Raw genomic sequence first — 16,867 nt, forward strand, 5'->3', positions numbered from 1 at the left:
AATAGGTATGCAGTACTAATAACTTCTCTTTAATTTTTTTTTTAATTATTATTATTGAATGAATGGTGCAATTTAAAAGAATGACGTTAACAAAACACATGTAAACAACATATGAGTACCCGAAAGTAGTGCTATAAGCTATTATAAAAAAGAACAGTTAGCACTGCATTTGAGAAATACAGGAAATGGTATATATATATATATATATATATATATATATATATATATACAATTATATACATGTGTGTGTGTGTGTGTGTGTGTGTGTGTGTGTGTGTGTTATGCATTTATTTATTTATTTATTTATTAGAGTATTTGAAGACTTTTCTCGAAATAATTAATTTACATTTTTATTCCCCTGACGATCTATTTGTTTTATTATTATTTTGGTGCTATTGTGACAGTGGGTGCATATTGTAATCCTCTATATTTTTATTTTTTTGTAAAAAAATTAAAAAATGAGAAAATAATATTCGCTATGTTGTTTGCGGGTCTGTGACGCTGAATGTAATGCGCATGCGCAGAATGAAAATAGAAGCTGCACGCAAGGCCTAGTAATTGCTGAACTCTGCTATCTTTCTGTTATGTTTTATTAGTTTAAAAAATCTCTTATACCGAGGGAAAAACACGAGCATAATAAAAATGGAGATCGGAACCGAGATTAGCAAGAAAATACGGGTAAAACATGTAGAATTTGTAACATTTGAGCAAGTTTAGCATGCTAACTTAGCTACACAGCAGCTCTGTTTAAGCGTGTGTCCGCTGTTAAGTGTGTTTGTCTTTTATTAATTGTTTTTCTCGTTTATAAAGTGTATTTGTCTGTTGTTGAGTGTGTTTATTTGCGTTTTATCTACATCTGTTGAATTGTGTGTAGATGTCATTGATTTTCACCAAACAAGTACCATGGTGTTCTTTTTCAATGAACTTGTGGGCACCATGTAAATATACATGAAATTATGATGCACCATGTTTATAACAAATTACCATGGTATTACCATTTGATATTATTATTGTACCACAGTACAGTCAATGTTTGTAAGGTTATTATGGTAGTTAATGTCCGTATCACAGTGCATGTAAATGTCTTATTCATGTTCGCCTGTAATAATCTCATTTCCTGTTTTTCAGGCTGCTATCAAAGGGAAGTTGCAGGAACTTGGTGCTTATGTTGGTAAGATCTCACATCAGTCCAAATTAAACACATTGATTCTTTAATTTTCAGCTAGTATATGATTTAGTTCTGTATTTTATCAACTGCATTTGATGAATGAAAACATCAAAGTATAAAATATATAAAGGTATGTTCAAAATTGAAGGTTTTCAGATATAAATGTGAATGCAACATGTATTTACATGTATGCAAACTACAGTTGAAGTCAGAAGTTTACATACACTTAGATTGAAGTCATTACAACTCTTTGTTTTAACCACTCTACAGATTTCATATTATGTCATTTAGGACACCTACTTTGTGCATAACACAAGTAATTTTTCCAACAACTGTTTACAGACAGATTGTTTCACTTTTAATTGACTATATCACAATTCCAGTGGGTCAGAATTTTACATACATTAAGTTAACTGTGCCTTTAAGCAGCTTTAAGAAGCCTTTAGACAGTTAGCTTCTAATAGGAGGTGTACTGAATTGGAAGTGTACCTGTGGATGGATTTTAAGGCCTACCTTCAAACTCAGTGCCTTTTTGCTTGACATCATGGGAAAATCAAAAGAAACCAACGCCTGAAGGTACCATGTTCATCTGTACAAACAATGATACGCAAATATAAACACCATGGGACCATGCAACCATCATACCGCTCAGGAACGAGACGCATTCTAGATGATGCATTCATGAGATGAACGTAGTTTGGTGCGAAAAGTGCAAATCAGTCCCAGAACAACAGCAAAGGACCTTGTGAAGATGCTGGAAGAAACAAGTAGACAAGTATCTATATCCACAGTAAAACGAGTTCTATGTCAACATAACCTGAAAGGCTGCTCAGCAAGGAAGATGCCACTGCTCCAAAACCACAAAAAAAAAAAAAGCCAGACTACAGTTTGCAAGTGCACATGGGGACAAAGATCTTACTTTTGGAGAAATGTCCTCTAGTCTGATTGAACAAAAATTGAACTGTTTGGCCATAATGACCATCATTCTTTTTGGAGGAAAAAGGTTGAGGCTTGTAAGCTGAAGAACACCATCCCAACCATGAAGCATGGGGGTGCTTTGCTGCAGGAGGGACTGGTGCATTTCACAAAATAGATGGCACCATGAGGAAGGAAAATTATGTTGATATATTGAAGCAACATCTCAAGACATCAGCCAAGAAGTTAAAGCTCGGTCGCAAATGGGTCTTCCAAATGGATAATGACCCTAATAATACCTCCAAAGTTGTGGCAAAGTGGCTTAAGGACAACAAAGTCAAGGTATTGGAGTGGCCATCACAAAGCCCTGACCTCAATCTGATAGAAAATTTGTGGGCAGAACTGAAAAAGCGTGTGCGAGCAAGGAGGCCTACTAACCTGACTCGGTTACACCAGTTCTGTCTGGAGGAATGTGCCAAAATTCCAGCAACTTATTGTGAGAAGCTTGTGGAAGGCTACCCAAAACATTTGATCTAAGCTAAACAATTTAAAGGCAATGCTACCAAATATTAACAAAGTGTATTGTAACTTCTGACCTACTGGGAATGTGATGAAAGAAATAAAAGCTGAAATTAATAATTCTCTCTACTATTATTCTGACATTTCACATTCTTAAAGTAGTGATCCTAACTGACCAAAGACAGGGAATGTTTTCCACGATTACAGGAATTGTGAAAAATTGAGTTTAAATGTAGGTATATGTAAACTTCTGATTTCAACCTTATTTTAGGTGTGATTTCATGCATTACTTTTGACTATATAAGGTTGGGTTTTGCTAACTCTAAAGTGCAAGGAAACAGATGTTTAATTTAAGCTGTGCAGGCGTGACCTCTGTGTGAATTATGTCTAAGTTGAGGGATTGAGCCTCTTTACACTGTGTTCACACCCAAATACATCTTGATTGTATCAGACCAATGTTTGTAACATGTATCTTGTTCTTTGTCTGTTGCTACGCTAAATAGACTACATTATTATGAATTTACTATGTTTATGCATTTTTAGTGTGTAAACCTTTTGCTTCTGAAACCTCTTATATCTCATATTTTACTTTCTATATTTACCTCACCAGTTTAACTTTGTTATCTTGTCTTTCTCAGATGAAGAGCTTCCTGATTACATCATGGTCATGGTGGCCAATAAGAAGAACCCTCAGCAGATGGCAGATGATCTGTCCTTGTTTCTGGGCAACAATACCATCAAGTTCACTGTGTGGTAGGTGGACGTCTCCCTCTTTGGATTAATATCATATTTGGTGTTAATTCTCAAAAAAGCTTTTTGCACAAGACGTTGTCACTGAGTGGAAGTATTAATAAATTGTATGCCATATGTTAACCCTTTGTAGATTATTTTAATAACTGTAATAAATTCTAATATGTTATGTCTAATATATTATAATAAATGTTGGAAGAAGTTTGTTTATTTTGTTTTCTTAAACTACTTTCATCTTGCCATGAAAATAGCCTTTGCTGATATGGCATTAAAATTTTATAAATAAATAACTTTAATCAGTTCTGGTCCCACCTTAGACCTAGCCTATATTTACATTGTCATCCTTTTTTATTTTTTATGTATTTGTTAATTTTCAAATATTGGATATGCCATTTGTATGTGTCATGATTTTTTATATATAATATATATATATTTTTTTTAAGTTAAGCTCTTTACCTAACCAACAAATCAATAAAGAGAAGGTTGCGTAAATGCTCTTTATGTGTGTTGTAGGTTACATGGGGTTTTGGACAAGCTGAGATCAGTAGCAGTTGGTAAGTTTCATCCAGTTGACACTCACAGCATGTTTTTTATTTTCGTTGTTGGATTAGACTTTTTTTGCATCACTTTTAGTTTTAATTAAATTTTTTAATTTTTTTGTTTTTTATAGAGCCCACATCTGTTCATCCACCTGTCCTTCACTCAGAGACAAGCATCCCAACGGTGGATGACAGGAGGAGGGAGGAGCCTCGCGCTCTCGCCGTGTCCAGCTCCCGCTCTGAAAAGTTGGAGGGGTGGGTCTCAAGCTCCGCCCATGAGCGCCACACTGGGTATTTCGTTCTCACACGTACACATCTGCAAATCTTGCAAATAATTCAAGTCAACATGAAATTTAAATTGACACTATTTACTTTAAAGGGATAGTTCACCCACAAATTTAAATTCACTCCTCATTTGCTCACCCTTTTTTTCCTCTGCTGAACACAAACAAAAGTTTTTTGAAGTATACAGGTGCATCTCAATAAATTAGAATGTCGTGGAAAAGTTAATTTATTTCAGTAATTCAACTCAAATTGTGAAACTCGTGTATTAAATTCAATGCACACAGACTGAAGTAGTTTAAGTCTTTGGTTCTTTTAATTGTGATGATTTTGGCTCACATTTAACAAAAACCCACCAATTCACTATCTCAAAAAATTAGAATATGGTGACATGCCAATCAGCTAATCAACTCAAAACACCTGCAAAGGTTTCCTGAGCCTTCAAAATGGTCTTTCAGTTTGGTTCAATAGGCTACACAATCATGGGGAAGACTGCTGATCTGACTGTTGTCCAGAAGACAATCATTGACACCCTTCACAAGGAGGGTAAGCCACAAACATTCATTGCCAAAGAAGCTGGCTGTTCACAGAGTGCTGTATCCAAGCATGTTAACAGAAAAAGATGCACAACCAACCGAGAGAACCGCAGCCTTATGAGGATTGTCAAGCAAAATCGATTCAAGAATTTGGGTGAACTTCACAAGGAATGGACTGAGGCTGGGGTCAAGGCATCAAGAGCCACCACACACAGACATGTCAAGGAATTTGGCTACAGTTGTCGTATTCCTCTTGTTAAGCCACTCCTGAAACACAGACAACGTCAGAGGCGTCTTACCTGGGCTAAGGAGAAGAACTGGACTGTTGCCCAGTGTTCCAAAGTCCTCTTTTCAGATGAGAGCAAGTTTTGAATTTCATTTGGAAACCAAGGTCCTAGAGTCTGGAGGAAGGGTGGAGAAGCTCATAGCCCAAGTTGCTTGAAGTCCAGTGTTAAGTTTCCACAGTCTGTGATGATTTGAGGTGCAATGTCATCTGCTGGTGTTGGTCCATTGTGTTTTTTGAAAACCAAAGTCACTGCACCCGTTTACCAAGAAATTTTGGAGCACTTCATGCTTCCTTCTGCTGACCAGCTTTTTAAAGATGCTGATTTCATTTTCCAGCAGGATTTGGCACCTGCCCACACTGCCAAAAGCACCAAAAGTTGGTTAAATGACCATGGTGTTGGTGTGCTTGACTGGCCAGCAAACTCACCAGACCTGAACCCCATAGAGAATCTATGGGGTATTGTCAAGAGGAAAATGAGAAACAAGAGACCAAAAAATGCAGATGAGCTGAAGGCCACTGTCAGAGAAACCTGGGCTTCCATACCACCTCAGCAGTGCCACAAACTGATCACCTCAATGCCACGCCAAATTGAGGCAGTAATTAAAGCAAAAGGAGCCCCTATCAAGTACTGAGTACATATATAGTAAATGAACATACTTTCCAGACGGCCAACAATTCACTAAAAATGTTTTTTTTATTGGTCTTATGATGTATTCTAATTTTTTGAGATAGTGAATTGGTGGGTTTTTGTTAAATGTGAGCCAAAATCATCACAATTAAAAGAACCAAAGACTTAAACTACTTCAGTCTGTGTACATTGAATTTATTTAATACACGAGTTTCACAATTTGAGTTGAATTACTCAAAGAAATGAACTTTTCCACGACATTCTAATTTATTGAGATGCACCTGTATATCAGCTCTGCAGGTCCATACAATGCAAGTGAATGGTGATCAGAACTTTGAAGGTCCAAAAAGCATTTAAGGCAAGCATAAAAGTAATTAATATGACTCCAGTGATTAAATCCATATCTTCAGTAGTGATATGGTAGGTGTGGGTGAGAAACAGATCAATAATCAAAGTCCTTTTTTACTATAAATCTCCACTTTCACATACTACTACTTTTTGTTTTTGGTGATTCGCATTCTTCGTGAATATCGCCACCTAGTGGGCAGGGAGGAGAATTTATCTTATAAATCTGGGATGGCATGAGGGTGAATAAATGATGAGAGAATTTTCATTTTTGGGTGAACTGTCCCTTTAAGACAACTGGAAACGCTTTCTCAGTCCAGTCAGACCAAATCTGATTTGCTCACTTTCTGAGAGCTTAGTTTGCGCTGGTCTGGGTGGAAGCACGAGTCGAGTTCACAAGGTTCCGTGTTGATACAATGAGCGCTTTTGAGGACTAAATAATCACAGAATTTGCCCAAGTTTGCCAGGGTGAACACAGCAACTCTTTTAAAGATATTCAGCATTTGGTTTGAGGCATGTAGCAGAAAGTAAAGCAGATATCCATGAGCAGAGCTGTATATTCTGCTTTGTTTACTTAGTTATGTCTGTGAAATACTCTGTAATGAGGTGCTGTACTTACACTCACTACACATTTTCTGCTATTTTTCCGTGTGTTTTCTGTGCAGTTGCTCGCGGGGACTCTACATGTCAGTTAGATGGCTTTTCCTGCCTAAGTGGGTAGTTCTTTGCCAATATTAGCTGTGATAGACCCCAGACCTTTGCTGTTTAAGTCAAAGGTCTAGCTACGCGAGACTAAGACCCGCCCAGCTTTTCTTCCCCCCTGCTGAATGTCCTGTTTTACTTGGAAATACGTCACATTACTGAAGTAAAATTGACTTTAACTGTGTTAACTAATATTCTATTTATTTCTTACAGTATGAGAGGTTCTTCTGAAAGATCTTCTAGACTAACATCCACAGTCAAACCTCTGATGGAGGCGTCAGCTGAAGCTGTGATTGACATCAAGCCTGACCTGGATGATGACCTCATTGCCTATGATCCACTGGAACAGGGCTTGACCTCAGGTCTCACGCGGGGCTTATACAGCCGCTCAGCTGTGGAGAGATCACGGCCGGCTGTGGAGTCTTCCACCCAGAGTTCAGGACGAACCGCCACTGCTTACAGATCCTCAGAGGTCACGAGAGGGCAAGAAAGGTCAAGTTCCAGCCATGGGCGGAGCTACAGGAGCTCAGGGGAGAGCAGCAGGGTGAGTGATACTGAGTGAATGAAACTTTGAGTATACAAAAATACCATTATAAGCAAAACATGGTGTTTTATTTCAAAACGTTTCTGGGTCCCACTTTATATTAGGTGTCTATACCTCTAGGACCTCTTAACGCTATTTAATGTACAAATCACGCCCAGATGGGAGAAATCAAATATTTTTCAGCCTAAGGCAGGCGCATTTTAATTACCACAGAAGCATGCCAATTCTTAACTATCACTAAAATGCAGAATGAGACGTGTGGGATTTCAAAGTGGCGCTCAACTTTGGCGTTGATGCCCTGACGTGAATCATGAACGTGGCTTCACGATTGCTGTTGGAAAGCGGATAGCCCCAGTCTACCGGCTGATTAATATTGTGGAGGATGAGAGTTTAAAAGATTTAATGCCCATTGCAATGAATATGCAACCTGTGTGGGGACTAGTTCTTTCAATTAGTCGAACTCTTACTTAGACTTTGGGAAACGTTTAATGTTACTTGAATTGGTGCTATTTTAGTGCATTTCTATCTTTATACTGTGGAAGGCATTGTTTGGAAAATATTAATAAAGCATTATATTGTTACATATTGTTTAGTGTTTTCCTAAGAAGGAAATGAATGCATTTAGACAGGAAAAGAAGAATATTTAGAGTGAAATTTCAGCATTTTCAAAATCTGCGATTAACTACAAAAACAATTATGCGATTAATCGCGATTAAAACATTTAATCGACTGACAGCACTTATTAAAAAACATGCAATGCAATGTACTTATTGTATAACACACATTTGCTGCTGCTGAGGTTGAGGTACGGATATGTTTATGAGTAGGGATAAGGGTTGGGTTAGGTTATAGGGGTAAGATTAACTTCAGCTGTAATTAAATGCAGGTAGTTTAAATGGACACGTATGTACTTATTATGCACCTACATCAACACATATGTGCACAATAAGTACATTTTATCAAATGCCTTAGTACATAGTAGTTAAATGCACCTAATACAAAGTGGGTTCCATTTTCTGCTTGTAAAGTGGGGTCTCATTTCATCCAAAAAATTAAAATTCTGTCATCATTTAATGACACTCATTTGGTGCTACATAGACTTCATGAGTGTGAGTTAATGATGACAGAATTGTTTTTGGATGAAATGAACCCTTTATATTTCCACTGTACAAGCAGAAAACATTTGCAATATAACAACTATGTATTTTTGAATTCTCAAAGTTTCATTCTTGGGGAAAACTATTTCTTTAAAGGTGCTTGAATTAGCTGTTCATATCCTCCTCAATGAATGTCGTTCTTTTGGCAGGAGTTGTCCCGGAAACGTAAGGCCCCCGTGGCTAGTTCAGTGGTTCGAGTTCACAGAGGTCATGATCGGGGTCAGGAGAGTGATGATCTGGATGAGGAAGAGGATGAAGATGAGGACTACGGTTTTCCCAGCAAAGTGTCTCTACCTTCTAAACCTGAACGCAAGTGCGTCCCTTTGTCCCCTTTTGACTTTCAGTTATGCAGGAGAGATCCTTGAAGTTTTTCCATGCTGTAAATATTGTCATCAATAACATAAAATCAACAATGTTGACAGATATTGTCACAAAGATTGATTCATTACTCCTAACAGTAGTAAATGGTGTATTGTGTGTGTGTGTGTGTGTGTGTGTGTGTGTGTGTGGTCCCTCACAGGCCTTCCCTCCCGCCAGCCAAACAAGCTAACAAAAATCTGATCCTCAAAGCAATCTCAGAAGCTCAGGAATCCATCAACAAGACCACCACATACACAGGTTTAGTATATACTGTACATTTAATAATTAATGTTTTTTTTAAAGGGATATTTCACAGAAAAATAAAGATTCGGTCATCATTTACTAACCCTCATGTCATTCCAAACCAGTATGACTCCAGTATGATGTTTTTTCCCCTTTGGAACATGAAAGGAACATTTTTTAATTGACATAATAAAAGTAGACTTGTTGATCTGTCTGTGTTGTCATGTCCAGTTGCCCAGCGGCAGACGGTTACAGTCGCGCCGCGGACACGTTCAGCCAGTGACGAGATGAATAATGCTGCGATCCGATTGGTCCAGGAGCACCTGCAAGCTCTCACACCCCAGGACACACTGCTGAACAGTCAGTGCTTTAGTTTCTTGAGGAGACATTACACCAGAATATTATATTTTATGACTGTAGATGCTGTGCATCTATACTATTTACATAAATAGTCTGGACATCCTCAGACTTGTTTGTGTTTTATTTTCAACTCTCATTCTTTTTTTAATTTTGCAGCACAGCCCAGGGCTTTAGCATCTCGTCTGCAGTTGGAGTTTCCAGTGGAGGGCAGCAGAGAGCAACTCACTGACTATGGTGATGAATTGTACCTCTTTTTATTTTGAGAGAACATTCGCCATCTTAAAGGTGCACACAGTAATTTTTTCCTCATTAAAAAAAACTGTACTCCTTAAGAAATGAATTGCAGTTTTGAAACATATGTGTAAAATCATGATATGAGATGACAACTCCAGTCACATCAGTAACCTAAAAGCTGTTTTATTCTACATGGAGAGGGTCCGCACATGGGGGCTGCCATGTTTGAATCACATGACCAATCGAATACTACACAGTTTATCTCAATAAGCACCCTGTTATTTGACACTTTCACTCATGGAATGAAGTAATCATGGCTGACTGTGAATACTGAATTTCTACAGTGGCATCGGTTACTGAAAACGATTGCATTTGAATGATGCTGCATCCACGCCTCTAGGTGTCAGAGTAAGTCTAAGACGACATGAACAAAAACTGACTGAGTGCACCTTTAAGTATACCAAAGAAGTAATTCCGTGTTGTCTACATTACATATTATTCCTGACCAGGAACTGCCCACTTTACACATTAGTTTTAAATATCTGGTGAACATCGACCAACATGAGCCTCATGCCATTGTCCACTGTCTTTGAAGCATATTTTATTGAATTGTGGTATTTTAAATTCCTTAAGGAAATTGTTTTATTCAGCTGACACTTTTGAAAAGCCTTTATCAGCTTTTAGAGTTTTTATCCAAAATAGATTTATAAAATGTAAATGTTAAAACCTTTTACATAGGTGTTTAATATCTTGGTCAATAACATGATGCTCATTTTTTTGTCCACGTCTAGTTAATTATTCAAAAATACAATTACTTGAAAACACCTCTTCTGTCATGGACATGTTTTCAATAACAGTTCAAAGTAATTTTTATATATATATTTATTTTTATTTTTTTCTGGAGCTTAAAGTAAAAAATGTCATGTGGTGTAACCATCCAGAGACAGAAAAAAAATATCAAAGTCTCATTAAAAGCTGATATTTTTGCTAAAATTTATTATTTATTTATTTTTAAATCCGGTGAAAATTTTATTTTAAAATGAATAATATTTAAAAAACTTTTGTCCACCAAATCAGTGTCATCTGGTGTAACCAACATGTAGGTAACAATTTTGTTGTCATGTGACAATCATAAAACAGAGAAAACCTCTTTAGACCCAAAGTTTTAAAAGCAAATCATTATTTTGTAATCTCATTAAATATCAGTATTTTGGCATTTTCATAAAAAGGCACATTTTGTTCAGGTTATTTGGTATAACCATGAGAGGACTTCTTGATATTCTTGAATTAAAAATGCATAATATTTGAAAAAATATTTTTCACCTTGAAACTTTTGAAATTAATGATTAAGCTGCGTACACATGTATTCAAGGTGCAAGGAAACTTTTGAATAACTTGATCGTTACACTGCAAGACATTTTTAAAGTCATTAAATAAAATGTAGAAAATCCTTATAAATGTTTTTCAAAAATTCGTAAAAACAACAATCTCAAAGATTATATGTCTACAAACTTGACGTGTTCTAAATTAGATTTTTTAAATATTTCAAATTTGTATCACCTTGGACAACATTATTTATCAGTGACCCCACTGAACCATTGAAAGCCATGAAAGCTAGCATGCCATTAAATCACTAACACTTAGACAGGAAGAGACCATCTGACTGACATTTAAAGAGACCAACCACGGTTCTATTTTTTTTTTCTTCTTTTTTATCCCCTTTTCTCCCAATTTGGAATGCCCAAATCCCACTACTTAGTAGGTCCTCGTGGTGGCGCGGTTACCTCAAACCGAGTGGCGGAGGAAAAGTCTCAGTTGGCTTCTGAGACCGTCAGTCCACACATCTTATCACGTGGCTCGTTGTGCGACCGCGGAGACTCCCAGCATGTGGAGACTTAAGCTACTCTCCGCGATCCACGCACAACTTATCACGCGCCCCATTGAGAGCGAGAACCACTAATCGCTACCACGAGGAGGTTACCCCATGTGACTCTACCCTCCCTAGCAACCGGGCCAATTTGGTTGTTTAGGAGACCTGGCTGGAGTCACTCAGCACACCCTGGATTCGAACTCGTGACTCCAGGGTTGGTAGTCGGCGTCAATACTCACTGAGCTACCCAGGCCCCCGACCAACCACAGTTCTTTTTGCTTTTATGTGCTGTTTAGGCGTGGATTTATCTGAAAAGGATTATACCACAATCATAGACAGTTGTGTAAAGAATAAATACTTAAATAATTGTCCAGTAGTCTCTATAATTGCTGCCTGATTAAAAGTAATATGCACAGACTATTTTACAGATTAAACTCCGAAAAACAAAGCCAAATATAAACATTTCTGCTTGTGGATATCTAGTGCTTCAAACAAAACTCTGAATATATTTCAAAGGTTTGATGCTACTAACCTTGCAAACTTTGAAAAATTCAGTGATTGTTTCATTCCCAAAAGTGCTTGTTGTATCAACCTGGCACCTTGTAAATATGAATTTGTTTCCAGGTGAACTTACCCCCAGAAGCTGTGTTAAGTCAGCCAATTTAAATAGTGCTTGCCAGATCAAGAAAGTACTTTACAATTTTTTTAGCAATATACATCATATGATCAGCAAACAGACTGTGGGTGTACCATCTGGGGCCAAAGCTAGATGCTAAGTGCTCAGATTTGTGATGTGATTGTTGTGTGAGTAAACGGCTCTATCTGTGTGTTTTAACTCAGAGCTGCAGGTATTGGAGCCAGCGAGACTGCAGGCCCTGGACACTCGCTCTTTCATCATGAGAAAACCAGAGCTGGATCAGACACCACCACCAATCAGGAGCAGACTTGGCACTCTCAGTCAGAATGAAGACCCACCCTCTGCATCTCGAATGGTGCAGCCCAGGTGTGTCAGACATCTTTGATCAAAAATAACATCCTATTCAGATCCTCACAATCAATTATCCATCAACATACTCGTTTTGTCTCATTCTCTTCCCCTGCAGAGAGAGAGCGGAGGTGGGTGGAGCAAGTCCCAAGTTCATTGTCACACTGGACGGAGTTCCCAGTCCGTTAGCCAATCGCACCGATCAGGAGATGGAGCCCGAGGACAAGTTCAACATGCCCTCTGACCTTCTGGAAAACAGCAAAGCCAAATCTGGCGTCCATCTCCGACTGGGCACTGAAATCCTGAACACTGACGGTAAAAGGAACTCTTAAAGGGAAAGTGCACTTAAAAGTGGTCATTTGTATCTGCGCTTCTGTGACGTTATGAATGTAAGGGAGGGTCATGTGACAGGCATTCCATTTGTATAAGATTCCACATTAACTCCAGAATCTGTCCCCTGCCCACCCTCTTTCTCTCTTTCTCCTCTGCAGATGCAGAGATGGATGAGGTGAAGGACATGGACGTAGAGCCAATTCAGACTAAACAACAAAATCTTCCAGAACGCTGCAAGTTCTGGCCTGCGTGCAAAAGTGGAGACGGGTGCTTGTTCCATCACCCAAACACAAAGTGCAAGTGAGAAACACAAACACTCCACATGACCATGAACACACACACACACACACACACATATTATGAACCTAATTCACTCTGTTTACATCTGCAGCACCATTGCCAAAAAACTATAGGTTAAACGACAGCGGATTTGGCTGATACTGATAACTAAGGTGGTGCCATGTTCCTGTAGCTCATTTGATAGAGAATGGTGCTAGCAATGCCAAGATCATGGGTTTAATTCCCAGGGAACACACAAAGTGATAAAATGTATACCTTGAATGCACTGTAAGTCGCTTTGGTTAAAAGCATCTGCCAAATGCTTAAATGGAAAATAATTTAACTAATATTAAAGAAATGAAACCTTTTTATTCAGTGTTACCAAAATTACATAAAAAATACGTTAATTGTGAATTGCTAACATTTATTTGTATTGAAAACAGTTATTAATAGTTCTGTTGCCAATATCAAAAGGTCATTGTGACATACTGGCAACCAAAAACCATGAGAGCATCACACACAGTAGAGATACGTTCAGAAATAAAACAAAATATATCCATTACAAGCTCTAAAACTGCTCCAGTGAGAAATCATTTATCTTTGATTTGTTTACTGTCTTTGGCATCTTGTTGTAACACAAATCACTAATTATTAAGCAAATGCGTGAAGACGCAGTGCCGTTATTGAAGGTTAAACAGTTACATCTGTTATTAGTGATACTGTGACCAACATTAATCTGATTTAAATTGGGATCCTCACAGAATAGCGCTGGGGTGAGTGACTGATGATAAGATATTGAGAGCACCTGGAGAGCTGCATGTTTGATTGACACAGAGAGCGCTCATGTTAAAGAGAGTAAAGCTAACAGCGCTCATGTAGGCTCAATCGCTCCACACAACGTCTGATGTCACGACTGTACACAGATTTGTATTTGCATATTTATTTGTTGTTTAAATTGTTTTTATACCCGTTAGCAGCCTCTTTATCCTCTTCCTGCTCACTGTGCAGCGAGCCAGAATTACTACCATAATGACTCTAGAAAATAATTCTTACACATTTTTAAAAACAAAACGGCATATTCGTATGAATTACATCATGTCTGAAAGTTTAAATTCATGAATGCTTGGAATTGCCAACAACTCACCCTCCAAAGTCCACTCTGTCATGCTTCAAGGGCTGAGCAAGTGCTCATTAGAGTAGCAGTGTACGTGTGATTCCCTATGTGCTGCAAAAAGATCAGCCCTGATTATAGGCACGATTGGGCCGATCACGGATTTAAGACGAATATCGGTGGCCCATCGATCGGTGCACCCCTAGTAAAAAAAGTTAACATGGAGTGCAACTTACTGTCCAGTGTCTGTACAAATCCCTTGATTGATGTTGTTTGTTTCAATGAAATTGTCAAACTGATTGTTGAATCGGTATAAAAAAAAAAAAAGAACACAGTCAGTTTGAATCATGGACCAAATCTGTTAGACAACTTGCTACAGCTTGGATGACTCACTTGCTTACTAAACCACTGGTTATTATGATCAACTAAACGCTACTTTGTGTACGTTTTGAAAACAATTTTAATATCTGTAAAATTACAACATATGACAATGTGTAGCTAAAGATACATCCCCTGCAGTGTTTTGTTGTTATGAAGTATACTAATTTAAAAAGATAGTTTTATTAAGCATGTTGTTAGGCAAAACTTTTTGCCCACTACCACACAAAGGTTTTTAATCCTGAAGGAAACACTGCTCTATATTCATACACCCACTGAAAATTGTTTCTTCTTATATCCACATTAATTATTATATTGTTTTGTGTGATATCATGTATCTCTTCTCTTGCAGAATATTTCCCAACTGTAAATTTGGTGATAAGTGTCTGTTCATCCATCCTAACTGTAAATATGATGCAAAGTGCACCAAAGTAGACTGTCCGTTCACACACATTAGTCGAAGAGTCCAAAGCAATCCCACACGAGCAGGTATGTATGTGAGAGAAGGTTTAAGTTACATGGAAATGTATTAAATCTGCTAATCACACTTTACAGTGTTCATGTACTACATGTAATTGCTGTTATTATTTTGTAGACATGCTTGTACTTACATATTGTTAGTGTTATTACTATAGTAATTAATAATAGTAATGTGTAACGCAGATACTGAAAAAGTGTTACCAAATGCCCCTTTTGTTGAGACTTGACCTGTGACCTCTTGACTCTGCAGCTCCAGCTCCTTCCAGCAGCGTGTGCCGATTCTTTCCAGAGTGTAAAAAGGTGGACTGTCCGTTCTATCATCCCAAAGTGAGTTTAAGTAGTTTACACCAGCCCATTTCACTCTTGAGAGCTGCATTTGTAACATACAGTCTTCTAAAAACATCAGTGAAGACTCGAATAATGTAGAAATCTAGTCTCACAGTCATTTCCCTTATAAAGTAAACATGAATTCAAAAACAACAAAAAAGTTTTATATACTTAAGATGACAAGAATAAAAAGAAGAAAATGTTTATATTTATGCATCCTGCAATGGTAGATTACAATATGGTACAAGTAGTGTCATGGAGATAAAATACAATCAATGCATAATCCAGTATTTCAAATAAACACCAAATTTTGAAGCTGCCAGAGAGAAAAATAACAAATGTTAATGGATGAATTTAAAAATGAAAGCTTATACAGACACAGATGTCTACCGGCAGTAGTTAAACTACTCACTTTTAGTAGTCACTAGGCTAATATAACCTGTCAAACAAAATTGCGTAGGCTAGATGCCACACTGGTAACACTAAATAATACAATGTTGTTAAAGGTGCTATATGTAATATTTTTACTGGTACTAAATCATAAAATTACCATAATGTCATTAGAGAATTAGGAAGCATGCCAAGTTGAAATACTGGCTTCTCCGATAACAATGCTATAGCCAGTATATTCTACTTTGAAGTTTCCATTCCGGGCCGGAAATTCTGTTTGTGTTTTGGCCTGTGTGATCCCGCCCACTGCCCACTCACCAGTAGTATTTCGACACTGCCGGGTTGCCATATTTGAACAAGTTTGCAGGCAAACAACACTGCGTGTGCAGCCATGGAAGCCAGCAAACGAACTGGATCAGAGATAACAGATTACACCCGACATAAAAAGCCTCACCATCCATCTAAAAACCACCATGACCAGAGGCGTAGTAAAACGAGGATAAATATTGGAGATGCCTTTGGAAGATTGAGACAGCTTAAAGCCCAGAAATCCTTTAAAAGGATGCTAATTTGCGTGTCAACATTCTGGCAACCTGCATGAGCTTAGAGTCTGGGTCGGAACAGACAACTCTCCAATACTTTGAAATGGGTACTGCAGTCCAAATTCAAACACATTCCCATTAATCCTCTTTTTTTTTTTTTTTTTTTGTAGCCATGTAGATTTGCAGCACATTGTAAGCGAGCTGGCTGCACTTTCTACCATCCTGCCATCACAGTGCCACCTAGAAGTGCTCTGAAATGGACTAAAACACAGAGCAGGTACCAGAAATGACTACAGTAAAGTTGTATTTCTTGACATGTTTATATTACGTGTTTACATTAAGTTCAACAAACCTTATCTTTTCCCACAGTTGAGAAATGAAAATCAATGAATGTTACGGACTGAGCTGCAACGATTTCTATGATTCACACAGAGTTGCATTTGTCTCCTTTGACGTTATGCTCATGATCCAGAATTTGTTTTCTTGTTTTAAGGTTTGTTTGTTTTTTGATTAAATTTAAAAACAATGGACATTTTATAAATTGTAACTTTCTGTAAGTTGTTTGCAGGATATCTTTGGTGTATTAAATGTGAACAGTACACAC

At 37.7% G+C, this 16,867-nt stretch overlaps 1 protein-coding gene across 2 annotated transcripts; it reads left to right on the top strand.

Moving 5' to 3' along the window:
- The first annotated feature begins 524 nt into the window (after positions 1 to 524).
- Positions 525 to 16,867, top strand: LOC127409634 (zinc finger CCCH domain-containing protein 14-like). 2 transcript variants are annotated; one of them, XM_051644329.1, is made up of 17 exons: positions 525 to 678; positions 1,129 to 1,171; positions 3,241 to 3,355; positions 3,866 to 3,906; positions 4,023 to 4,182; positions 6,884 to 7,214; positions 8,521 to 8,684; positions 8,892 to 8,989; positions 9,206 to 9,334; positions 9,491 to 9,568; positions 12,279 to 12,441; positions 12,542 to 12,738; positions 12,915 to 13,056; positions 14,877 to 15,013; positions 15,255 to 15,331; positions 16,434 to 16,540; positions 16,633 to 16,867. In XM_051644329.1, exons 1-17 carry the CDS (start codon positions 643 to 645, stop codon positions 16,634 to 16,636), a joined length of 2,022 nt encoding a protein of 673 aa, XP_051500289.1. In that variant the 5' UTR covers positions 525 to 642; the 3' UTR covers positions 16,637 to 16,867. The 2 variants fall into 2 exon arrangements, with proteins under 2 accessions (XP_051500289.1, XP_051500290.1); XM_051644330.1 differs by having other exon boundaries at positions 4,023 to 4,146.

This window comes from Myxocyprinus asiaticus, chromosome 19 (assembly GCF_019703515.2).
Source record: "Myxocyprinus asiaticus isolate MX2 ecotype Aquarium Trade chromosome 19, UBuf_Myxa_2, whole genome shotgun sequence".
NCBI classification, from domain to species: domain Eukaryota; kingdom Metazoa; phylum Chordata; class Actinopteri; order Cypriniformes; family Catostomidae; genus Myxocyprinus; species Myxocyprinus asiaticus.

Excerpts from the sequence above, each read along its gene's own strand:
- LOC127409634 (XM_051644329.1), top strand. The coding sequence starts at position 643 with ATGGAGATCGGAACCGAGATTAGCAAGAAAATACGG. Across the intron at positions 4,183-6,883 it reads GCCCATGAGCGCCACACTGG|TATGAGAGGTTCTTCTGAAA; the intron begins GTATTTCGTTCT and ends TATTTCTTACAG. Across the intron at positions 15,014-15,254 it reads AAGCAATCCCACACGAGCAG|CTCCAGCTCCTTCCAGCAGC; the intron begins GTATGTATGTGA and ends TTGACTCTGCAG.